Consider the following 25,856-nt stretch of genomic DNA (forward strand, 5'->3'; position numbering starts at 1 on the left):
GTGAAGTGTATTGATAAGTGCAAAGTAACAGGAGGAACATGAAGTACTGAAATGGCGAATTGTGTCAAAGTGCATTCCACACATCTCGACCTAGCGCGCTCGCTTTTCACGGGCCAAACTAAATATTTTAACATGATAAATAAGAACAATTGCCCGTTCAAAAAAGTGATTTCATTACCAGTATATCTGTATACCCTTGATGATATGGTCATCTGAAATATGGCAAAAATCACTCTATCTAAGGAATAGCAAACATTGTATTCTTTACGTGGGCAACTTTCAATGAAAGAATGTTCAGGTGGAGATAAAATATAGTTTAGAAGCAAGCACAAGGGATGTAAAAACGATTGTGAAAGTGTCAACTCGAGAAAACGCTACCTTGTCTTGAACGAGAGTTTTAAAAATGTACTAATTTGCATAATTTCAATCGGGCCATCGGTCGCTTTTTGGCCGATTTCGAACTTTCCCAATTTTTGCCAAAATAAAAATTCGCTGGAACTTTTGAATATTATTTTTGAAAATAGTTCACCAAAAGGGTCTTTTGGGGCAAATAAAAAAAAAAAATTCGAATTTTCGCTTCTGTCGCCGGATTCTCGAAAGTTACTGACAACCGCTCTTAAAATGTCCACGAGCTTTTGAAACACCCTGTAGTATCAAAAATAAAAAAAAATAAAAACATGTCGACACTAAGTACAGGCGTGATTCTGAGCTCGCGCGCAGAACCGGCCTCTGGCACGCAATGTAGTGAAATATTGACTAATGGATCGCAATTCAAAAGGCATAAAAAAATTTGGGAATGCACCAGCAGAATATGGGTGGAATTAGAAGCGAAGGAATTCGCAGCGAGAATATAGTATTCTTTTATCCCCTCCTTGATAAATTTTATTTGTAGAAAAACAAACACAATTTAAATGTTTTAAGGATTATTTTCACACAGGTGATTTTTATTTATTGTGCTAGTAGATATTCTAGATATTGGAAAAATATAATTACATTTCTTGAAAACGTTGAGCTGTTTCTAAATGGCAACGCTCGGTACTTGTGATGTAAAGATCAAAGCGGCCTCAAAACTACCTAGCGTATACAGCTGTTTCTACAAAGGTTGTCCAAAAAATCGTAGAAGCGTACGCGACAATGCCGAAAGGTGGTGTAGGAAATACCCAATAAATTTCAATAAAAGCGCAGAATCCTTATTGCTTGACCGTACAGCGAGGACTTAAGATGGCGGGGAATATGGATTCTGAGCTTTTATTAAAATTTATTGGGTATTTCCCAGTCTACCTTTCGGCATTGTAGCGTACGCTTTTACGCTTTTTTAGACAACCTTTGTCGAAACAGCTGTATAATGAGGACGCCTGTTTGGTTTTTTCTTTAAATGAACGTTATTATTTACAAAATTGTTAAGTATTACTGAATTATTAACAATTTAAGAGTAGTTTTCAATCAAGAGTCGAAAATAATTTCGCGTCTGCTTTTTGTTTGCTTTACTCTTTACGGTCTACGGCTAACTTTTACTTCTACTACTTTCCTTAAAGTGTATACGACAGAGTTTTTTTTGTATTTGCTTCATCAAATCAATACAGGAACACTAGTATCTCGATTTCTCTATTCCTCGGTTGCTTCATTCTGTGTATTCCACAATCTCATTCATATTTTCGTCCACACAGTTTTCTTTCGCTGTACACGAAAAAACAATTGACGCCGAGAGAATTTGCGAGACTAGCGTTCCTGTATTGACGTCTTGCGCAATATTGTACTCAACCGGAAGTGAAATTTGACATCACACGCCTCAAACAAGGGGATTTTTCTCCGATTTTCATACAAGACTTACATGAAGATTTAATCAAACAAATGAAAAGATCTGTCATATACACTTCAACCAGCAAGAAGTAAGAAAAAAAAAATTGCGTCTTGTTCACACGCGTTTTACATGCGATTGATACAGTCATGTATATCTGCTTCGAGTTTTGATTGGTCCATCGTGAGGTTTACATTTGATTAAATTGGTGAGCGATTACATTGGTGTTTTAAGGAAACAACACTTTTTAGTTTGGAAGACATATTTTTACGGTTACTACTTCCCTTGTCAGTTACAAGATAACGTCCACAATTTGTAGCATAAATTATGTACGACATAAATTACAATTGCTGTTTTGTATTCTATCCGTTTCCCTCAAAATGTAACGTTGATTTGCCTTCGTGTACCCAGCGTATGGATTACTTTTGGTAGATAAACAGTGAGTTGATTAAAATAGTATTTTTTTACATGAAGTATATATTTTTAAATTGGTCCTATTCCTTCGCTTCCGGGTTCCCCAACAGTTCATTTCGGTAGCTTTTTGTTCGGTGCCCGGGGAAGATAAAATACTACTTGGGGAATATTATCGCGATCCTGGGCGATCTTCCCATTGCGCTGAGACGTCAATATAAAGTCGTATTGCCGTCTCAAAATGACGGTTTCTGATTGGCTCAAAAACTGTCATGTAAGCATGACAGCACGGCACTTAAATGGGTTTGGCGCGCATAGATCAAAATTTTACTTCTGTGAATGAACATGCGACGTTGGATGGTGTTGTTTATTTCTTTTCATTTGAGTTTACAAAGCTTCTGACACTGTTCAAGGACCACTTATAATATTTTTTTTTTTTGGTGGTGAACATGTACCATGGTACAGCGGATACAACTTTTTTCTTGAAGGTAAGCGAAAAAGAGTGGAGTGATTATAAATTCGATGAAGAGAAATTTACTTAAAAGACTTTCTTGAGTGTGAAAGCGGCCACGGTAAATAACAATGAACTTAAATTCCAATAAATTATGGCATTTCAAAGCAAAAGGATCTGTTTCTTTTCTGATGTCTCTCATCTCTAGAAAAAAATTGCTCCAAGAGCGCTGCTGCGTTCTCTTTTATGGCTCAGGTTTGTCAATTTGATCTTCTTGTCGTAGCACCGAACGGCAGACTCGGTAATTTTTACAGTATTCCTCGCCGCTTGGTTTCTTTCACATTTCTAAATCTCCACGGCATCTAAGCTAGGATAACAATGCTCTGTTTTCGTTTTTGGGTACTAGTATGGTTGCTCTTTTTATTCTTGCTTCTGGTTGTGAGGTTTATTCATCACTGTTTTCATGTTGTTGTTTTTGTCTCGGTGGTAACAAAATCTCAATGACATTTGCTGGTAAAATGTTCAAACATACTAGCTCGTCTATTTCATCAATGGTAGGTGCTTTATGGACTGTAAATTTTTACATTTTCTTTGTTTTGACGTAAAAATTAAAGCCAAAAATTCAAATAACCCGCCCCGAGAAAAAAATTTCGCCCACGGATATTACCATGGCTACAGTTTAACTGAAGTAAGAATTTATCTTTCAATCAGCGCACGATTTGTACTTTATCCGTTTACTCTCTCCAACAAAATGTTAGTAGCGCGATAAAAAACTTAATTCGATTTTGAGACGGCAATACGACTTTATATTGACGGCTAGTTGGGAGAAAATATATTTCGTATTGAGCTCCGTCGCTTCGCGACTCCGCCCAATACGGAATATATTTTCTCCCAACTAGCCGTCAATATAAAGTCGTATTGCCGTCTCAAAATTGAATTTAGTTTATAGCATCAGATATGTCTCAGTTTTGAGTTGACCATTTTGGGTCATGTGACAAATTTAGAAAAAATCACAAATTTTTGATGGATGTCAACTATCATTATCATTATTTGCAAGCAATTATAATCGCGTTTGGATTGATCATTTTGATTTACTTTCAATTTTGCATTTGTCTATTTTCCGGTACAGCCAACGGCTACTGCCCACTTACAAGTATCTGTGTAATGTATGAAATTCGATCTTAAGTGCGACAAGGTTTCTTTATTTCTATCATTGCATGTATGCTATGGGAAGGTTTAATTTGTTTAGTTGCCTAACCCAACCCGAAATCCAACCTCTGATCCGGGCCAATCCTTCAGTGTGATCAGTCAAATGTAATGCTTTTTAGTACCCCCAACGTTGTCAAGTTGGTGCTAAAATTTAAATATTTTAATGAACTGTATCTTTATGAGATACTTGTGAGTACTGAGTACTTTCTTGTGATGCTGACTGATTACTTTGGATTGTTTTACCCTATCATACCAGCCATTGAGGTGAATTGTCTAGCCTAACCTAACCCTGAATAAAATTTATGTACCTCAACAAGTTCTTTTCCTCGTTTTTGTATTATGCAACTCTTAGGACACTCCTAAAGTATGTTCATATACAAACTGGGTCACTTTTGTGCTAGTTCAAAAGCCGTACTGAAGAGGCTTTCCTGGTACACCGGCCAAAACAAGGCTTCCAAACTATTTTTCTGCCAGCGCGCGATAGCGCTCGGCTTTCATGGCGCTCCATGTGTACTAGTGAAACCGAACGGGATCTGCCCGCTAAGTAATGCATTTCACGCATGTGATCTGCTTCAGCAAGAATCATATATCCGGTATCAACGGGGACAACTGTGAGCCATTTTGTGGTTTTCCCATTCACACTATGCCGTTTCGGATTTCTGTGCCTGCACAAAAGCTGAAAGCAGTCGGAGATAGTGTCATCATAGCATATAATCAAGTCATTCTATTTTCATTTTTATGATGATTAATTTGGTTTCGAATTTCCAAACATTGTAACGTTGTGACTTAATTCGTGCCCATCTGGGGCACGTTTACCGTATGCTTTATGACAGGCGAATACAAATGATTTCAGAAGTGGTACACCGGTTGTAGCTGTGACAGTAGAGTTTTCCTGCTGGCGTATTTACTCATCCACGAAATGGAACGTTTAAGAAACTCAGTCACTTGTAAATAACAACAACGAAGTGGGTGGATGGGGGGGGGGGGGGGGGGTGTTAGATTAGCTGAAGAGTGTGAACAAAGCAACTTCTGCGGTACTTTGGGATTTAGCTAACTGGAACATCACATAACAGGCAAAACTTTCATAAGCAAGAGTTTATTCCTACTTCAAGACATAGGCTTGTTTGAAGTGAAAATACAACCGATTTACAATCAAAATTAAAGTGACCTGCTTATAAGTACAACGTAAAACACACACACACGCAAGCTAAATCTTAAGTCAAAAAAGTAGGAAAAAATAAAACTAGAAAAATACATTCCTAAACTAATAACTGACAGCACCATCATTTTGAAAGCTCAGGAGTAAATTAACAATGTAACTATAAACACCAGTGGTAACTCTCAAATGCTACCGGCCAGTTACTGGCTATGGTCGCAGACTGCAGAGTTAAAAAAGCCGGTTGAAGCGTGATTTCACCTTAACGACACACTTCAGAAATAAACAGCCTTAAGACAACTTCACTTGAGTGTTATTATAAACAACCGTACACTGAAGGACAAATGCGTAATTACAGCTAAATGTGAAACAAAAACAAAAAAATACAACTCCTTTATAGTAAAATAATAAAAAAAAAAAACCCGAATATATGCGGTTAAATATAGAAAACGGCTACATATGCCGAAAACCTGGTAAATGTTGCGATTAAATAATGCTAGCTTATAATGATCCCTTTTTCAGGTCGCACAGAGATCTAGGCAAATCGTGAAAAAAAGAGATAAAAACAACTAACAAAACAGCAACCACAATGCATGGCAAAAAGCAGTACATCAACTCTAGTAATCACACAGATACAATATTACTTTGAGGGTTGAATGGCCTATGGGTTGAACATCGTACAACATATGACACTGATTACCAAAGCCGACACGCTCTTCTTCACTTATGCGTAACACAAAGTTTGCACTGTTTAATAAGCAGTTATCCTGTTGAAAGAAGATACAGACGCGTTATTTCTTTCTCTAGAATCGACAGTTAAATTCATCAAAATAAAAATTACACCAGGCAATGTTTCGTGTAAATTGTTTTACAGTAGCAACGACCAAAAATAGTACTTTTGGAGGGAAGTTTAGGAGACTTGTTTCTTTATTATAACATTGCCCAATCAGTTCGGAGTAGTTGTTGTTGTGTGACAGACTGAACGAAAAACGTTACATGGTGTAACAGGATACACAAGCAAGTGAAAATATCTACGAAAGCTTTCTTAATTTCACCGTTCATCATTTTCCACTTAGCGACATTTTTACAGCTTTACACTTCAGCGTTTTGACGTTTGTGTTTTGGTGTTTTAGTGATCGTGAACAATTTTCTTAGTACAAAAACTGTCAGAAGCAGCTTTAGAAAACAAAGCAAAGGACACCTCCCCTCGTTTTTTTTTCCATCTTCATTCTAAAACATCCGCTCGAATAGCTCAAACATTATCACCAGCGGAGGAACTGATTAATTTAAATTTTTGTGCATTTGCAGCGTTTCTGAGTAACACCCCAAGGGAATTTCAATTATTTTAGTTACAATATATTGGGGTTAATGTGCTACTTACTCTACAAAAGATCCCACCGTGAACAGGATAAGTAAAGCGAGACTTGGGGAGTGGCTGGAACATGAACCTGAAAATGAATAATTAATAAGCATGCATAAATTAACCTTATTAAGCTGTCTATCCAGTATAATACATGTAGTTAGATATCTTGTATTACTGTTAAGCCAGAAATGTTTAGGTTTTTTTTTTAATTTTTCTTCATCTATTTGATTTAAAGGATTCACTGGTAATCATTGTGTCATGGCCTCCAATGTACGGTTTAATAATTGTCCCTTAGGCCTAGGGCAAACGTCGAATCTAAGTCACGTCGAATTTATTAAAAATAAATTCGACAAAGAGTCGACTTAATTCCAGCGTGGTAGCAAACGTCGAACCTACGTAGACCCTAATTCACAACTTGCACTTCATGAAACACGGGAATAAGCACGTGTCCCCGTGCTATTCACTCGATGCGCGGCTATTTATTGCTAGGACTTGCTAGCGAAATGCTGAAATGCAGTGCTCGTCGAGCCTTTCTTTGGCAAGTAATTGCGAAAAATAGAAAAAGAAGACTCAAACACTGAGCATTTATTGCAAATAGGCAATTTGCATTTCAATCATTTATATTTAGTGTTTATGAAACACGAAAAACACATTTCCATCACGCTGTGTGATGTCAGCAAAGACTTTCGATAGGTCGCCATTCCTGGTCGCGAAACTGTCTTTGTACAGCGCATGCTCGTCAGGAGGGAAAATAGTGTTTGGCAGATGGGGTAGTCGGTGTTTTTGTGACGTTTGCGCAGTCCATCACATTTGATCAATTATTTTGTAATTTGCATGATTTATAAATTGAGTTCAGCGCGTGTTTAGAACGGCGTTTGCTGTAACGCCGAACCACTGTTGCATTATCCAACTTGGCAAGTCGAAGTTATGCTGGAGTCGAACCAATTAATTTCAGTCGAACTTAATTGCGGCAAACGTCGCACCATTCATGCGCCTATTTCAAAATTAATAGGTTCGACGAATTAAGTTCGACTAAGATTCGACGTTTGCTCTAGGCCTAAATTTGCCATTTTCTATATTTCAATTAATGATTTGATGTACTTGTATTTTTGTGGAGCAGAGGCTACAACGCAATTTGAGCGGCTTCTGTTGAGTTTATTATAGAGGCCTTCCACTTTGCGTCGTGCGCTTTTAATAAGCACCATTTCAGTAACAAGACACCTTTAGCTTACACCGGAATCTGTAATTAACACGGAGAATCTGGCTCCAATAAGTAAAACATACCTGTCAGTATGAAAGAAATTTTACAATGCCTGTCGAGATTGAGTTTGTTTCTCGTATGCTAGGAATGTATGCTTCTTTATAAACACCCAAGGAAGCTCATAAATGAGTTATTTCAGTCAGTAACACAGGCAATAGGAGTCGAACCTATGACCTCCCGATTACTAGTTCGGATCATCTACCACTGAACTACAGGAAACTTGTGGGAGCTAAGGCCATTAAACTAGTTTCATGTGTAGCATATGCGCAATGAAATAAATGCCTGGTAAATAAATAATAGATGTATTTTTTCCGTCACTGACAAAGGCCAATATTCGGAAAAAGAAAATCCGATTTTTCCCAATTTAACCCAACAGGAGTCGAATGTATGATCCTGCCCATTATTTAAGGTCGATCTCGCTATATTTGAAATATTGCGTTCATCAAAATTTCTAAGTCGTAAACATAAAAGCTAACGCTAGCGGTTAAAGATTTTGGGCACAAACACAGAATGGATGGAAATATAGCATAGCCCCAAAACAAATTGATTTGAAAACCCTCCATTGACGAATATTTTTTCCAACATGTTCAATGCAAATAAAGGCGATGAACGAACGAACGAACGATGAAGAACATAAATATTAAAAAGATCAGTGCTGTTTTCCCAAAAAATGAGAACAAAAAAAAAGCAACGACAACAACAACAACAACAACAACAACAACAAAAACAAACAAACAAATAGAAAGGCCCACGTTTAATTAATAAGAGTTGTTAAAGTCTAACCTGTATCCGGAGTTGGGGTTGTTGTACAAGGTGTGCTTGAGCAAAGATCATTTGTTTCACCGTGGCAATGTTTTAGCTCTTCTCTTGTTTTAGCTAAAAATCCTTCGCATTTATACTTGTCGTCTTTCGGAGTGCATGTTTCAACCATGACAACAGGACCACCGGCTTCGCAGCACACTCGCTGGCATTCGCCATCTTTAATGTTATAGCTCAGTGTTACACCTGCAATAAGCATAATAAATCAGTGTCGTAAATAAGTTCTCGTCTTAAGTGAGCCACTAATTTCAGGCTCTCAGTAACGTTGTACTTTCACGAAGTAACTGACTAAAAGGAAAAAAAAAAAGAACGAGATTACTGCTACAAAAGAAAAAGGTTGGCCTCGTCTCTTTTGAGTTATTTTCGCTGGAATTTAGAAATGTTGACCTTTAAGAAGTTAAAGAGGAGTTAAGCAGCTTTGAGCTTAACATACACATGGTATCTATTGTAAACGAAACTCGAGCGTTAGAATCAACGCTTGGCTACAGTATTGTTCCTACAAAAGGAAAATTCAACAAGCGTACATAACTCAAGAACAAGTTTGGACTATAAACCAATACCGAGGTGATTAGGCCCTTGGAGTTGGGTGGAGGGGGGAAGGGGTAATGGAACGGTAGGGGAGAAGGTACTAGGGTTTAGTGAGTGGATACTTCCTTTTAAAAGCTTTGAGTATTTGTTCTAATAGTGAGGTTCTTGTATCTGGCAAGGTAAAATTGCAAAACCGTGTTTTCTGGGTGTGTGACGAGCATAATGTTTTATGGTTAGTTTTTGACCTTGGGTCTTGTTATCATTCTCCCTCCCACATCCTTAACAAACCTACCCTAGGGTAAGGTGATATGATGAATGGAAACTAAGTGAATATCCTGACATAGATAAGCAATGAAATGATAAGACCCAGTACAAGTTTTCGAATGACAAAATTAATCATTTTATTTGATAATTACCTTCGAATGTGACGTTGTACCAAGTATCGCTGACCGGCAAGTTTCCCAAATATTTATCTTTGATTTCTTCCTTCAGTATGGTTTCAATGAACTTGTTGGCTTCGATTCCAAGTTTAAAAGTAACTTTACTACAAAGTGCCACGTAGTTATTGGAATCACAGGTTGAACTTGTCAAATACACGCTAATCACAGTAACTTGGGCCGCTGAATATGAACTTTTCATCTGTCAGTAACAAGAGGAAGAGTATGGTGATAACATGTCACGATCGAGTAGACGATTTAGTTATAGCAGAGGTTAAATTATAATGCACTGATTTTGTTGCGGTACAAACAAATTTCATAAATGGCTATGGTTGACATGATGTTTGACAATCATGTGAGTGTGTCAAGCGAATGAAAGAAGTTTTGAACTTGTGCTTTGTTCGCTGGGCATAAGCTGTTACTTAGGTTACATTTAGGTGTTTTATTTATTCATTTATTTTCTTATTTAATTCTCTTTCTCTTTGTTTAATGAATCATTTCTATTTTTCTGCTGTTAATTTTCTGTTCCTTTTGAGCGTGCAAACAACTGTAAATGCTACCCACCTCGAATAGCCCTTGCTAATTGCGGGTATGTAATATTGTAATTTGTCTTTCTCATGTTGTTGTTGTAAGTCTGTTACTGAAATTATGCAATATTCTGACTAGTTTGTACAACACGTAGTCACAAGCCAGTGACAAACCTGTCAAAACCTGCATGAATAAACTTGGGAAAGTGATTTCAACAATGAACTAGTACCACTGGTGGGTTGGTAAGTGATCACGAGGAAGGTGACCTTATTCAGACGTGCTTGCATAGGTTACTTACATTTGTCGTGATGTTGGTCAACAAAGCTTGAGATTGTGACGATGACGTACTTCCATGTAGACTGGCATTGCAGTACGGGACTTTGACAAGTAGGCATATGATCACCACCGAACCTAAACATAAAAGAATCGAAATATGTAACTACATTTAACGAATAGAAAATGCTTTCTTTGCTTGCATAAGATTGAAGTGAAAATAGGGGGTGTTTGAAAAGCGGGAAAACCTATTTTAAAACTCCCTCCCTCCCTTCCTTCCTCCCTCCCTCCCTCCCTCCCTCTGTAATTGTTGTTTATGGCAAAATAAATATTGTATTGTATTGTATTGAAGTTTGAAACAAAGGCGCAAACGAGGGTAGAACTGTCCGAGTGAATTTGAGTCGCCTTAACATTCTGACATCAATATAATTTCTGACGACAGGAAGACAGTTGACTGAAAGAAGATAAAATGAGATGCGATGAGATAAAAAAAAAAAACTTTCTTGCTGTCGATAAGGTGGGAAGTGGTTGCCAATCAAATTCTGTCGACATTGAGTGCTATATGTTGCATTGATGCTACACACGAGGAAAAAAACTCTAGTGCTCTTTTTTAAGCTGTTGGTTTGTTAATGTAATTAAGCACTGAAACAACCAAACATCCGTTGTAAACGCAAGAAAGTAATCAAGTAAAGGCCCGGGATCGCTTGAAATACAGTGCTTGTTATCAGGTAACCGGTACCTTTTGAACGAAAGAATCTCGCACTGAAGTTAGCAAGTTATCTTTCCAACAGCTGGGGAAAAGTCCAGGCTTAAATGAAACTCGATTTCACGAACACGATATGAAATAACAAGTAATATCTTACAGGATTGCGTACATTAACATCGTAAGGCTAAGGGTGAAAAATAAGTTGACTAAGGTTAAAAAATAGTAGTACAATTTTTTTTCTTCCTTGAGCCCTTTTGGGGGAGGAGGCCGCGGAAAGTCCCATCCCCCCTCCCCCTCCGCGTTCGTAATTTCAACGCTGCTTAGGATACAGTACACCCCAAACTGTCTCAGTACAGTAGAGGTCTGCAAACTAGACCGATGACATCACATCACGTGAAAATTACGTAATTTGTTCTTCACTACCACATCTTGGATTCACCATCTTGGACTTCTCGATATTTTCAAAACTACGAAAAACCATTCAAATTGGTTCAAAATTGAATTATCCAAACAGTAAATAAGAATAAACTTTATTCCAAAACGGCTACCATTTTAATATTCTTTCCTTGGTATTCAAATTAGCCCTTCTTTCCTCGTTCTTACGCTCAAAAATCAAAAGAATACTTTTTCTTAAACGAGGCAAGAAGAGCTAATTTTAATGCAAACATAAGAATTTTAAAATAGAAGCAATTTTGGAATAAGGTTTATGAAAATGGTGTTAACATGTGAGTTGTTTTAAAAAATATTATAATTTTAAACTTACAAACTAGTTTGATTTACGAGCGCCTGTCTGTGAAAATCAGACAAATTCTTAATTTCGCGACAAAGGTGGAAAATTCGATTTCTTTCATATTTTAATGTCAGATAGGCTAGGATATATTAACTAAAATCACTGTACAGTTTTTTCGGTGAAATATCCTTTATTTCAAAGAAAAATGCAAATAACGAAAATCCGTTAAAATCGTCATTTGAGGAGCCAATTATTACACGGGTTTGAGAGCCTCGCGTGCGAAAACAAATCATTCTACCGCTTTTAAAACACTTAAATCTTTTTTTTTTTTATAATCTTTAAATATCTGTTGGAATGATTTTGGGAAAAATTGCGTCGTTCTGTGTATATGAAACAATTTAATTTCGAAGGCATACAATTCACTGCAGTAAAAGTACCTCGTTAGTTAAATTAATTTTCACCATGTGCGAAACCTTCAAATCGATAGCTTCTGGTGGTTGGATGTTAGAAGGATGGTCTGAAGATTCCTTTAAAAAAATTTCTTTTGGCAAATGATTAAGAGCGACGCGAGAGCTCTTCAAATGCCATAAAAAATGCAAATATTTGACTCTCCGCGGTAAACTTTGAAGTTTCGGGTCAGACATAATGTTTAGTCCGTGTGCATGTCTTGACTCATATTAGGTCAAAATAAGCACATAGTAAAACAGTTCGAAACGTTGTAACCTTATAATATGCTGTAAAAGACAGGTCCAAAGGCCATTTTAGCACGATTCTCTGGTCGCTTGTCGCATAAGTTTGAGCCGGATGTTTCTATTAAACGTCCGATGTACTCCAAGCAAACTGGTCGAATACAAATCTTTGATCAACTTTCGGCACATTTCATCAAGACTGCATCTTCTTCGACGGCTTAGTTATATTTAAAGTATTGGTTGTTTAACGGTGCACGAAAATATTACATCTGATTGCTGCTAGAATGACCAAAAATGTGTGCACTTTCAGTCTATCTTGCATTGCAGGCAGCGCTTTGTTCGTTACGGAATGCAATGTCTTGGACATTTTAGGGGGATGGAGGAGGGTAAAATGCAAAATGCTTGATAACTGTACTTGGACATATAAAAGGCAACGACAACAACAACAACAATTAAGATAGTGATACCTTTAGTTACGTTTTTTCCCTCGCTTAAATTCAGATAATTTTTTTTTTCGCGAATTCATTTGCCCGCGCGGGCTGGGTTGTTGGGAGCTCTTTCAACCTTGATTTCAGGTGCATTTTATCCGTAATATTGGACAAAATAACATGTCACGCACATTGTCACGCACTTTTTGTCGACAAAAATTTTGGCAAATTTTAAGTTAAGCTGTGGCTCTTTCCCTGACAATTTGATCGACTGCCGAAATAAGAGCCTCAATTTTTGTTAACCCTTTTCATCCCAACAACACATATATGTGACGAAAACACCGTTCTTGCTTCTATGAATTGCTCCTTGTTTAACTTAAGCTACAACGTCATGATAATGTGTGAATGACACCAGCTGATGTATATTTCCATCATCAAACCCAGCAAACTGACTACGCCTCACGATTTTCACTGCATATTACCGTTCGTTTGGCAACAAAGTTCTAAATGCCAATTGTTCGGCCATATAATAACATCAAAAATTACACTTATTTATCGTCAATTTTTAATCCAAATAATTCGTTCAAAAATGAAAAGTCTATATTTACAGCAAACCTCAAGGTCAGACCTTGGTATCTGACTGGAACTTTTTCTCTCAACGCTTTCCGAGAGCTATACTTCAGCCATTTTATCAGACCCAGTCTTGCGTATCTCACGTTGCCTCGTTTACGCCCGAGGAGAATTCTGGGTAATTCCGCCATAGCGCGAGCGTAGAACTCTTGCTCTTTCCATTTCATAGTGTCGAGCCACCCAGTACCACCAGCAAAATTTCGAATCCATTGAATATTTTACTACTCCAACCTCGCCCAAATTGCCTTGGCAGGTCCTGGAATCCATCCACAAAACGGCCAGAGAGGCAACTTCACTCGTGGGCCTCTATGTCTGCTACACAGCATGTTTGGCGACTCAGTCAGCATGAAATCACCTCTCACCTCTGTTTTCTTTCAGAGGATTGCCTCTACCCACATTCCAGCTTAATGATGCCAGAATGGGGGTTTCTGCAGAGGAAAATGACTCGAAAAACACTTATAAAGCGATGATTTTACCAGATTCGTTCTCGTGCACTCGCTCGAAACAAACAACAACTGTCACTTGCATCACGTGACAATTTAGCCTGAGCCCACAGTTTCTTAAGACCGCAGATATTTTTATTTCATCTCCATTTATGGAGAAATTAAGTGGCTCAGACTATTTATTGGCAAAAATTCATTGAAAAAATACCACACGCCTGGTATTTAAAGGGTTAAGAACCCTAAAATGGTGAATTTGTTCGCTTCTCCAATATATTTAATTTCTGTTTTTTGGGATGTTTTTATTCTCCCCCAGTCTCTTTTCGTTTATTTCTCCTCGCTCCAGTCTCGCTGCTCTGTGAGCACACCCTCTCGAATAACCAGAAAGGGACTGCTTGCAGTCTACTTAGAGCTATTTTCTTTTACCATAAACCGCCGCCTTTTTGAGAAAACGATCTTACGAAAAGTTAATAAACGCACAATGTTACCTGTTAAATTTTAATCCGTGCAAATCATTTTTCCTCTCTCAAGGTAATAAAGGTATCGAGAAAGTTTAAGATGACTTAGAATCAGAGGAAAACTATCCAATTAAGAAATTCTCGAAGTTGGTAGAATTTGAGTAGCGAGTAATTTGTTAACGCGTTACCGAAGTCAAGCATTTGAATTTTACCGGATTTTTTCGTCCGTAACGGCCGATTTTTGTTGTTGTTGTTGTTGTGGGGGGAGGGGGGGCTTGATCTCGAAAACTATAAGGTGTTTGAACATAAAAATATTGCTTTTTTCAACACTGACCTTAAATAGAAAACAGATAACAAATAAAGGAAATCGGCCGACCACCATCCGCTACGTGTGCCCGGTTTTCTCAGACAACGGCTCTTAAAAGCAGTTGCAAAGAAAGGGAAATTCAAGTCACACTTCGAACCTTATTGGCCCGTACGTCGCGCCGTGCTAAAAATTATCCTGGGCCTTCTTGTAATCTACCCTATCCGGTACAGCCAATCGCAAAGCACAGGCGTCAATAACCGGGTGAAAACTTATAGTTGAACGCGGTTTTGACCTCGGATTGGTTAATTTAATTTTCAGAAGCGCACCCCAGGAGGATCACAAGGTTCATGACCCCTAATCTATTTAAGGTCGGCTAGCAGACCTCATGAAAAAACATCCAATTTTATGATTGCTCCGTTCTCATAGTAGCTCTAGTTTTATCTTAGCAAATACTGCAATTGGTTGAGAGTTTAGTTGCTGAAAGCACGACTCGTAGCAATGAAATTGAAATCACTATTTCTTACATCTGTTCATGCATCAGATTTGATTTAATGTAATACATTATGATTACATTACAATACTTCTGCTTACTTCTATATTTTACTATACATAAAGAAGAAGTGCTGGCCTTGTTCTCTATTTCATTTGATGTGTTTCAGATAGCGTAAAAAATTGTGTAGTTTTGGAAGACATTCTTTCAACTTACATAGGCAAATATAATACTTAGCATGTAAGCGGCAAAAACTAATGTACAATTTGTATTTTGAGTTATCAGGTTTTAAGCGCAGAGCTGTACCGAGTTTTATTAATTTTGCGATAACTGAATGACACAGCAGCCATGAGAACAAACTAATAAAGAAGGACTGAATTTGTGGACATTCCCAGAACAGATGCACCACTGGGTTTCTGTCTCTCGTTGACAGAAGGTACAATTCTCGTTCTCAGTAAGTCTAGTTATTTTAGGAAGTTTTTAGTCGATAGTGTTCTGTGTGAAAATTTAAAATTGAAAGCTATTAGTTTTGTGCGCTTTGTACATTCCCAAGGATAATTGATAAATAATTTTTCAGTTTATCGTTTTCTTTACATCCTCAAGCCATTATTGTTGACTTGAGCTAGGTGATTCACTCTTTTTTGATACGATTTTTTATATACAATTCTGCTTAGTTTTGAATTTACCACTTGAACTTTAGACAAGAAGCTTATATAGTTTAACAGAAGCCTTGTATTTTGGGATGTATGACCTTTCAGGAGTTTGACTGCATTCATTAACCATCTACTACGCACTACGTGTTGAAAAGTGAAATTTCAGACTCAGTTTTATTGAATTTGGATCAGCCTACAGTCCTAAAATTTGTTAATTGTGTCCATAGTTTGTTTTAACAATTGCTCTTTTGTAAATTAAACGGTCATTTTTAGAGCCTCCACAAAAACCCTCGCCAGCCTTGATCACTGACTTACAAGACTAGTAGTAATCAAAGATTAATAAGTGCGTTCGAAGTTCAATGAATTTAGCTAAAATCATACAAAAACAGAGCAGGAAATTAGTTGAGAGATTAAATGAGAAAGACAGCCATCTCAGTCTGGTGCCCGGCACATTAACAGGTGATGGAAAATTCATGACCCAGTCAAGATGTTGGCAACCACAGAACAGCGCCATTCCAACAAGCAAATTTCACGTTTTCGTAGAGGAAATGTAGCCAACACAATTGCGCATTTCAAGCCACATTATTCCCTATGCTATGTTTCATTTGTTTACAGGAAAATGCCAAATTATCTCCATGCTGCTAGAAAAAAAAAAGAGTCGGCATTTGGAAAAAGGCTTCAACGAACATCAAATTTCTGAAAGCCACAAGATGGTCGTTAACTATCAATTCAGCTTTCCCGGAACGAACAGAAATGCACTGGAAATGTCCAGCGAAGTAGCAAACAGACAATGAAAAGAAATCGTCCATGGTTGATACAAGTTATTGAATGCTTGCAGCACTTAAGCGCGGAAAGGGCTGAGCATTTCAGAGTGACACCGGTAAAGAGTTGTTGAAACTAGGGTAAAAAAGACCAACCTCTCAACGTGAAATAGATAGAAAGAAAAGGGACTAAAATAGGATAAGGCTCATGCTACCAGTGCTACTTATTGTCATGGACGCTCATTAAGCCTAATGCCTAAGCATAAAGGACACCATAAAAAACTGTAAGTTGCGGTCAAATACCATGGACACGGCAAAAGAAATAGTGAGTCTGATAATTTTTTTTTCATGAAAGAGAATATTAAAGAACCTGAATCTCCAGCCATAGGCCTAAAAAGTCTATGCCCTACGAGATGGCATGTGCGCGAGCTGCTTTCAAATAATCGATCCTGGAGAAATATTCAGCTCTTCTTCAGAAGTGAAGCGCTTATATCCAGGAGAAACTTCATTTTGATTTACATGGACGGGTTGTTGACCAAATAAACACTTTTGATATCGTCTTTGGGTTGAATTTCCGCAGACGGATAATTTATCAAAAACTTTGCAAAAGACAAAAATGTCAGCCGTTAGTAGAGAATCACTTGTGTTACAAAAGGGGTCCCGCAAAAGATGCGGAATGGTGCAAGCTTCAAATCCTTTAATCACTCAATTTTTATGAAGACAGTGCCATAGCCTGCACCACTCCTTCTCTAAGTTGGCCCCTTTTCATCTCCATATTTTGAACCAATTTAGTTTATTGAGTGCATCTTAAGCGGGTGTTTATCTCACCATTTGCCGGGAACTACTTTGTGTGTTGCTCTTAACGGAACGTCATGTGACGTACGGCGTGAGAAGCATAGTCGCAAAACAAACAAAACAAGCCGTTAAACTCAGAATAAAGAGAAAGGGACAGAACTCAGAATAAAGAAACAATGAAGTCATAATTCGAAACAAGCGACAGTTAAACAAGAACCAAAATCGCCGAAGGACGGAGAGAGAAAGTGGCCAACATGGAGAAGGAGTCGTGCAGGTCTTTCACCTTATTTTAGACTGAACTTGTGACTGTTGCCTCAGATGCCTGAAGACGAAAATTGCGTCTTTAACCCTCGGGCCGGGCCGCCATTGGGACTTGCTTAAGTTCTTGCATTCCAGCCATTAAGATACTTGAAGATTTTTTTTGGACGCACATTTAATTTTGAAAAAATTGCCCCAGGAATCATTTGAAATTTTCCCTAAATTCGCTCACCTTATGAGAGTTAAAGGGAGGGGTTCTCGGTTCTGCGCATGTCCATGAATCAAAATACTTTTTCGCCTTTGCTCGCTATGACCCAAGCCTGTTTCCGTTGTTTATAAACCATTCGGAAGGCAATAAGTAACTCCGGTGGTAATTTTTTCATATGATTGCGTTATTTTGCATGCAAATAACTGTAAACACACCAACCGATGTGAATAAATCCTACGGGTCAACACTAAATTCACGACAATATGGGTACAACCCACCAGCATTTTCTGTGAATTTTGGTCATCAGTCATTTTGCTTGGACTAATTATAGAATGTGAATACTTTAAGTACGCGTGAGTGGGATTTTTAAGGCCATAAAGTTGATAAGAAACAGAATAAAGCATTTAGATCCATGCACATGCGCTAAAATGTGAACCCCTCCCTTTAAGCTTTCAGGACGCAATCGCAAATACTATTCAGTTGAGAATTATTTTTCAACGATCATTTTTTTTTTTTTTGGTATAATTTCGGGATAAAACTACGGCCCAGGAAGAGTAAAACTAACTTCTGAACCGAACAAGCCAAGGAAAACACGTGCATTAAGTAGGTTTGAAATTGGGCCTGGGACACCACCATATCCTAAGTACATCGCTAGACTATTAGGGAACTAAATAAGCAACGACGAAAGCGCCGGCAACGAGAACGCCACAAAACAGCAGATTTAATGAGGAAAAACAATCGCTCTGTACTTGATATATGTTTTGTACATTTCTTTGCCGTCATCAGCAAACAACAACGTGAAATGACCAAATTCAAGGTTTTGTGGATAATTTCAGCACATGACGATGAATTTTTCATTCTTCTTCCTTACTTGAATGCCGTTCCTATCAATTTAGTTCCCGGAAACGTTGCCCACACTATACAAGTTGAACGAATTGGAATAATCTCGAAGTAGCACAAGTAACGTGAAATTATAAATTCAAGTGACGTTTTCGTTGCCGTTACCGTTGTCGTTGCTTAAGTTCGCTTACATGCGCATAAACTTTGAAACTGTTGGCTGCCTCTGACCAGCATTTTGACTAGGCAAGCTTTGTCGCATATTCAAAGTAGGAGTCTTTTTATGTTTTTTTTTTTTTTAGGAGAGAGGATAAACTAAGAGAACATATTGCTCGCTCATGGGTCTCTTGAATGAACGAATTGAATAAATGAACGTTTGAAATAAAATTTCATGTCTTTAATATTCTTAATTGTACTGAAAATATTCATCTTAATTGTCATTATTAATTGACATTTCATTGTTTCAGTCCTTTAACCCCATATTTCTCCTAAGACTGAATGCAAGGGCCTCTCGGTAGCAGACTCATCAATTTGATGAATTTTACCGGGTAAAAAGGTCCTTACACGTGATTAAATTGGTACATTCTGTTGGACAATATTTCTATTCAATATTTATGAGGTTTTGAACCTAAATAAAATAACCCACCTGGAGTTTGGGAGATCACGCTGCTCGTGAAAGAAGGTTGTGAGGTGAAGCTGCTTGAATTAGGCGGTGTTGGTGTCACGGTGTCCGAAGGAGGAGGTGTTGGGGTGACGGTGTCCGAAGAAGTTGGAGTTGGGGTGGCGGTTTCCGAAGGAGGAGGTGTTAGGGTGACGGTGTCCGAAGAAGTTGGTGTTGGGGTAGCGGTGTCCGAAGGAGGAGGTGTTGGGGTTATGGTGTCCGAAGAAGTTGGTGTTTGGGTGGCGGTGTCCAAAGGAGGAAGTGTTGGGTTGACGGTGTCCGAAGAAGTTGGTGTTGGGGTGACGGTGTTCGAAGAGGAAAGGTGCTGACTGCCAGTGATCGAACACACTATCGAACAGGTTGACACATCGGCTGGAGTAATTGATGATACAATGACTGGAGTACTTGAAGTAACGCTTGTTACTTGGTGACACACAGTTTTACAGTGAGGGATAGTGTTTTCGTTTGTTTGACCTACATCAATAACGCGTGAATGAATTTGTTAGCCGTCATTTTATTTCTTAACATAACTTGCACCGGGGTAGGGATGGGGAATGCTCTTTAAACGGCTCAAAACGTTTTTGTAATATATCAGCAAACGCACCAAACTTTGTGACTTTTTAATGTCGAAAGTCCGTTGAATTTGATATTTTCTGGAAACTAATTCTGACCAGTAGGTTTTTCAGAAGTTCAAGCATTCCTGCTTTATAAAAGAACAAGTATCAAATTTGTTATGATATCTTTCCTGTTTGAAAATCATTTTAGAGTACTTCTACTGGTTTTGTTGTTTCTTCTTTGGTCAAGTTTGGTGGCTTTGCGAAGTTTTGGGGAAATCTAAAATCTAAGATGGCGGATCGGATTATGACGTCATTACTTGTCGTTGCGGACATGGAAGGAGATATTTTTATTAGAGGATTTGTTACTCTCGGAGTTATGGGGTGGGGGGAGGGGGGGTGGAACCCTAACCCTAAACACCCCCACAAATCTCCCCGTCTCAAAATGGCAGTACATAGTTACTGACGTACTAGATGAGTTACTCGACTCACTTGGTGCCACACTGCTTGGAGTACTTGACACACTGCTTGGAGTACTTGACACACTGGTTGGTCCTGTATTAATAAAACGTGAATGGATTTTTTACTTATCTCTTTATCTTTTAAAATCATTCAGACAGGTGTGGGAAGAGGGGTGGGTAAGATCTGCCCGCGCGGTCTTTGAACGTTTATGGATTTTTTTTTAAATATGTGAACAAGCCCACCAAACTTTGTGATTCTCGTATGTTTTTGTAGGAACATTTTGGTGTCCAAGGTCAGAGTTCATTGTATTTTACGTTTTCCAGGAGATCAAATTTTGACAGGAATACAGTAGAATCCCGCTAACTCGGACTCGGTTAACTCGAACTCCACGTTAACACAAACTTATTTTACTTTCCCTAGCCAAATTTACCCTAATAACTCGAACTTTAAGTGAAAACGTTGGTCGATAAACGTCAAAATGAATGAATGAATGTTTATTTCCCACAATTATAAATAACATAATAAGTACATATTGCAATTTACATTGAAGTCGGGAGTAGACTAAAGAAACCCTTACGGACTTTTACAGAGTAGTCCCCTTTGATTAAAATTACACTTTTTTAAGCTAACTTGATCAGGATATCAGGTTTGGTCGATGTCAGAACATTGCTGATTGACACGTCCCAATCTTTAATCGCGATTGATACGAGCGTGATAACATTTATGAAAACGTAATTGAAGGCCATGGGAGGTATTCTATTACGGTGACAGCCCAAACACTACTCATGATGGTCGCAAAGTGTACCTTAGACCTATGGATAGTGCTTCTCCGATTGCGTTTCTTAAAGGATATTTATTTTATGTCAAAATGCGGTGAGATCTCTCTGCTGAATGGTGCTGACCTTTTGATCTTGATCATGAAGGAAAATACTCAAATTTACTGAATGGAGGTTTTCTTATCATGTGGAGCCAGTCTATTTGTGGGAGAAGTTGCTTAGGAAATTCGTCTTCTTTCCAATGAGGTGACCGTAGTTAAACTGACAGAATCAAGAAAAAACATCAGAGGCAGCAAACCATTAAATATTTTTGTCAAAAAAGCATCTGATGCAAAGGGCATCGAAGAAACAGAAACCAAAGAAGTTCTTCAAACGAGTAAAGTATAGCCAGTTTTGATTTAAAAGAAATTTGAAAATTGTATACAGCGTAAAACCACGTTTCAGTTTCAGTTTCGTTGTGTATGTTACGTGTACAGCTCTATGCACACGAGCCAAACGTTCAATGAACATGGACAGTATACCGTATTCTGGAACAGTCATTCCCCAAGGAACAGTTGAATAAGTTCAGGGTGGCTTACATGTATTTAGAACCACTTACTCAGTTATTTACTGTATCTATGATAAAAATTAAAATGTCTCAACTACTGTGCTGAATATCTCAGCCTATGCTTTTCCTTAACACATTTTGCTAAACTTCCCAAACTAAACGTTCTTATCAAAATGCTCTTATAAAACAAATTAAATGTACCAAAATGACTGTTGATTGTGCAAGAATGGTAAAAACATAACTCCTTATTAATTATTAACAGGATAATTGAAATTCAACACCAACCCCGCTAACTCGAACCCCCCGCTAACTCGAACTATTTTTCGTTTCCTTTGGAAGTTCGAGTTAGCGGGATCTACTGTATTCCTGTTTTAAGGAAAAAAAATCTCAAGTTTCTTATGGTAACTTTCCTGCTTTAAAATCATTTTCTAGTGGTCCTGTTTATTTCTTTTCCGGTCAATGTTGGTGGCTTTGTGAAGTTTTGGGGAAAACTTGAAATCCAAAATGGCAGATGGAAGCATGACGTCAACACTCTTTGTTGCTGGCATGAAAGGAAATATTTTTATTTGGAAGCATCATTGCTCTAGGAGTTATTAAGGGGCGGGGGAGGGGGGGGGGGGGGGCGAGAGGAAGGAAGAGTGAAATCCGCCCGGGGATAGAGAATAACAAGGTCTTGATAGGCTAACGTTGATTTAGTGTCCTAATGATCATGACGGTCTCTTCATGAACTGAACAATTATTAAACAAAGTTGTTTCATCTAACTTTACATGCAGTGCCTATGTGAGGATGTGTCAACGCGCTGCACTACAGGTCTACTGAACAAGCCCGAGTTCCAATTTCAATTAACAAAAGTGGTAAAGACTTGGAGGATCTGAATATTTAAGAAGATACTCGGATATTTAATACAAAGCTAACATAACACCCGTGAGTAATTATACTCCATGCTCGCGGTGTACTTGACTTGAGAGGAGCTGTTTCCGCCAATAATTTATGTACGTGCCGACTTGCATGAGTGCTCCAGGGTGTTGTGTATGACCTTCGAATTGGGCAGTTTGCATAGAGAAAAAACGATTTTAATTGGGTAGGCCTTGCTCACGAAAGATGCTTCATGATACGTTTAGATACTTGCCGTCATTAATTGCTTGGCTAGCCGTTTACACTGCTTTAACGAATAGTTAATGTGGATGGATCAAGACCTGCTTTGAGCTGCCTTTTAATTTGGATATTCATAGGTAACGAATCGTTAAAAGCCACCGTTCTCGTTAAGATAAATTGGGAGGTATGGTGCACAGAACAGTAGATGTCACGATTTTATACAAACGTTTTACTTTTGTATTCGATTAATGTCCATTGCTTCTTTTGTAATCATCGAAGCAGTAATAATAGATTGCTTTTCTTTTCCTCCTTGGTAACAAGATGTAAACAGAGATAAACATTAAGTATCCATGCATGACGTCATTGCAACATTTTTATACCTTTACCTGAAGGGCAATCTTTTTACAAATAGGAACATTTTATTATTTTTTCATTGCTCACGCCAATCGAATGTGATAAGTGATAAGTTCTTAAGTTACAGTTCGATATTTATTTGTGAAAGTATCAGACAAATTCTATATCATTAGGAGAGGAATGAAACTTATGCTACGAAACAGTTTGTGGTCAAGAATTGAAATTAAATCAATACCGGCGACTAAACTGCGCAGTTCGATACGGTGTGCCCAAGAATTTTAAAAACAGAAATCTCGTGCTAAATTGTTCCTAAAAGGTGTATGAACACCTGTGTATGAAGAATTAATGCCGGTACGATTACATAATTAAAAAATATCAAATTCAATTCTGCTCGCGTTTTTGTAATCTATAAGTTCATAATTTTAACAATGTTGGAGAGACGTTCGTTGCTTAACTAAAATACAAGTTGTTGTAGCGCTGTTTAAAAATCATTGAATTATTTAGCTTCACACGTTCAGCAAACAATAGTCCAGTGCCTTAACTCGGCCTTCCACGCACTTGCCGGGAAAGAGCTGAGCAAACTACCTCGCCAGGCGATTAGCTCAGCTGTTTCATCAAGTGTGCGGTTGAGTTTTTTCTTAGCGAGGCTCAGGTTTGAACTAAGAACAAAACGTCAAAGGCAAAGAAAAAAGGTATAAAATATCAACCCGTTCTATGTGATAAAAATTCTAGTAAACTTATTTATCCTTTGTGTTGGTCGCTACAAACACTTGATGTGACGAAGGCTTCGTAAATCTCCTTACGCTGGATTTTCGCTTGAGACAACTCCCTATAGCGTTAATTCCTTGAGTGATTGATATTTTTACTCGAAACTTTTTGTTCGTGAAAAAAAAAAAGTCGAAAAAAGATACAAAAGGGTCAACTTACCAATAAAGAAGACAAACGCTTGAACGAGGACAAATGCTGTGATGGAATACACCTTTAGCATTGTTTCAGTGATTCTGTTGCCGTTTTTAGGTACACTTCTTGCAGATTAGTCTTACAAGAACAAGATAATGATTCCGTTTGTTGTTCCAGCCTCTTGTCAAAACAACACCGACTGCAGTCTCAACCGACAGTTTTTAAGCGTCCGTTTTCAATCGCTAGCACGCCTAGATGCGAAGTGTCAATGGTTCGTTTGCTTTTTATTAATAAGGGTCTTAGGTGAAACCTCAAATTCATCAATATGCATTTATTTCAAAGAGTAGGCACAAAACATGACAACAGATAGACACAACAAGCAAATTATTCAAAAAAAAAATTATTATACCATTGTGTTTTTGCATCAGTAACTGTACCTTATCATTGACATAAAATACGTGACATGAAATACTCTATTTGAAATAAAATCAAAAGCGATAAGCTTATTATCGTTTCCTTCAGTTAAGACAATAGCATTTGGATTTTAAGTGCCCATCACGCTTACCTAATTCCTTTCACCCTCAAAAGTAGACGTAGAAAGTAAGCTAAGACAAGCAAAATAACGAGATTTAAAGTTATTCTCGATTTTTTAAAACGCGATCGAAATCACAGCTTCCGAAGTTACAACCGCGCCAGAGGACTGGCACTAGTGAGTTGTGACGTCGACCCGGTATCTCGACACAACAAAACAGCAGTGAGTCGAAATGAATTCTACGCGAGCTGTTTGGGTTTCTGATCCATTTTTTTTCCCCAAAAGCCGAAGACTGACTTCTTTTCCGAGCAAAGCTACAACTCACATGATTCAGACCATAAAGCACGTAAAATAGGAATGGAAGGTCCGACACAACTCCTTCTCGGATGTTTAGCTTCTATCTCAGCCTTTTGATCACTTTGCTTCCTGTATGTTTACAGCGGGTTGGCATGACGATTTGAAGGATTTGTATGATAATCATTGAACAAAGCTAGCATGTTTTGTTTTTCAAAGGACATTTCTGGGTTTTGAGTTCTGCGTTTAGCGCCTGTTTATTTCACCTCTTGCTGTTTCTGTTTAGTGACTGTCGTTCTTATGCCATTTCATTTTACTAGTATTTAGGTTTAGTTTGGCTCATTTCAGTTCGCGGCCCGGTCACAGTATAGCTTCTAGTCAGGATTTGAACCATATGATAATCTTCAACCTCCGAAAGCGACCGCTATTGCCGTTACCTTTGTTAGGATTTGAACTGTGTAATTACATCTTTATCTTGCAGTTTTTGTATTTCCAGGCCCAGACATTTGTTTTTGCAATTGTGGCAAGATGTTGTGTCTCTGATCATTGCTATTTATCTTTTGATCCTTTCTTTAGCATTGTAGATTTCTTCGAGAGCTATGCAATGCGTAAATTGAGGGCTTAAGTCTGTTTAGTTTAAGTCTGCTTCGTTTTTTCATCGCCTAGCTTTGCTCCACTCTGAGGTTTGTGTCGCGGGAGCTTGCTATTTTGTAAATATTTGAAATCTTTAGGTTTTAAAGAATATTTTACTGGGACCGAGGAAAGTGTAAAAAAGCAAGATTTTTCTCTATAAACTAGAGGCTTACCTATTATCAACGAAACCACCACATCAAAAACTTTACTTCGCGACAACATGCGGACCGCTGGGGAAACAGCTCTTAGGATTGAATTTTTCGTGGCGTAAATATAAACTTTTGGTCTGGTAGTAAGAGAGGTAAAACCGCACAACGTTTGGAAAGCCGTTGCGTGTATTATTTTTGAAAATATTTCGATTTCCAGGTAAGAAAAGCCGACCTTTAAAGCAGTATTTCGAACATGTCAATCAACAGACAAATT

At 38.0% G+C, this 25,856-nt stretch overlaps 2 protein-coding genes across 4 annotated transcripts in view; both read right to left on the reverse strand.

Moving 5' to 3' along the window:
* Positions 1-1,044: 1,044 nt before the first annotated feature.
* The window catches only part of LOC146476218 (uncharacterized), a 37,456-nt gene continuing 12,644 nt past the window's right edge, over positions 1,045-25,856 (reverse strand). The window contains exon 8 of the transcript XR_014865660.1: positions 1,045-1,074. The gene's annotated coding sequence lies outside the window, so the exon portion shown is untranslated. The remainder of the gene's footprint in view (positions 1,075-25,856) is intronic.
* Positions 5,334-24,252, reverse strand: LOC146476219 (uncharacterized). 3 transcript variants are annotated; one of them, XM_085114758.1, is made up of 8 exons: positions 24,002-24,252; positions 20,332-20,394; positions 19,271-19,759; positions 10,260-10,372; positions 9,413-9,635; positions 8,433-8,654; positions 6,407-6,473; positions 5,334-5,792 (listed from the first exon to the last, which is right to left on the reverse strand). In XM_085114758.1, exons 1-8 carry the CDS (start codon positions 24,060-24,062, stop codon positions 5,777-5,779), a joined length of 1,254 nt encoding a protein of 417 aa, XP_084970884.1. In that variant the 5' UTR covers positions 24,063-24,252; the 3' UTR covers positions 5,334-5,776. The 3 variants fall into 3 exon arrangements, with proteins under 3 accessions (XP_084970884.1, XP_084970883.1, XP_084970886.1); XM_085114757.1 differs by having other exon boundaries at positions 20,311-20,394; XM_085114760.1 differs by lacking the exon at positions 20,332-20,394.

Source organism: Pavona decussata, unplaced genomic scaffold, assembly GCF_977016875.1.
Source record: "Pavona decussata unplaced genomic scaffold, jaPavDecu1.1 SCAFFOLD_78, whole genome shotgun sequence".
Lineage (NCBI taxonomy): Eukaryota > Metazoa > Cnidaria > Anthozoa > Scleractinia > Agariciidae > Pavona > Pavona decussata.

Bases quoted from the DNA above. Each gene is read 5' to 3' on its own strand.
- LOC146476219 (XM_085114757.1), bottom strand. From the start codon at position 24,062: ATGCTAAAGGTGTATTCCATCACAGCATTTGTCCTCGTTCAAGCGTTT. The intron at 19,760-20,310 runs GTACGTCAGTAA...TTATTGATGTAG, and splicing joins TGAGTCGAGTAACTCATCTA to GTCAAACAAACGAAAACACT. The intron at 6,474-8,432 runs GTTAGACTTTAA...ATTCATTTTCAG, and splicing joins AACCCCAACTCCGGATACAG to GTTCATGTTCCAGCCACTCC.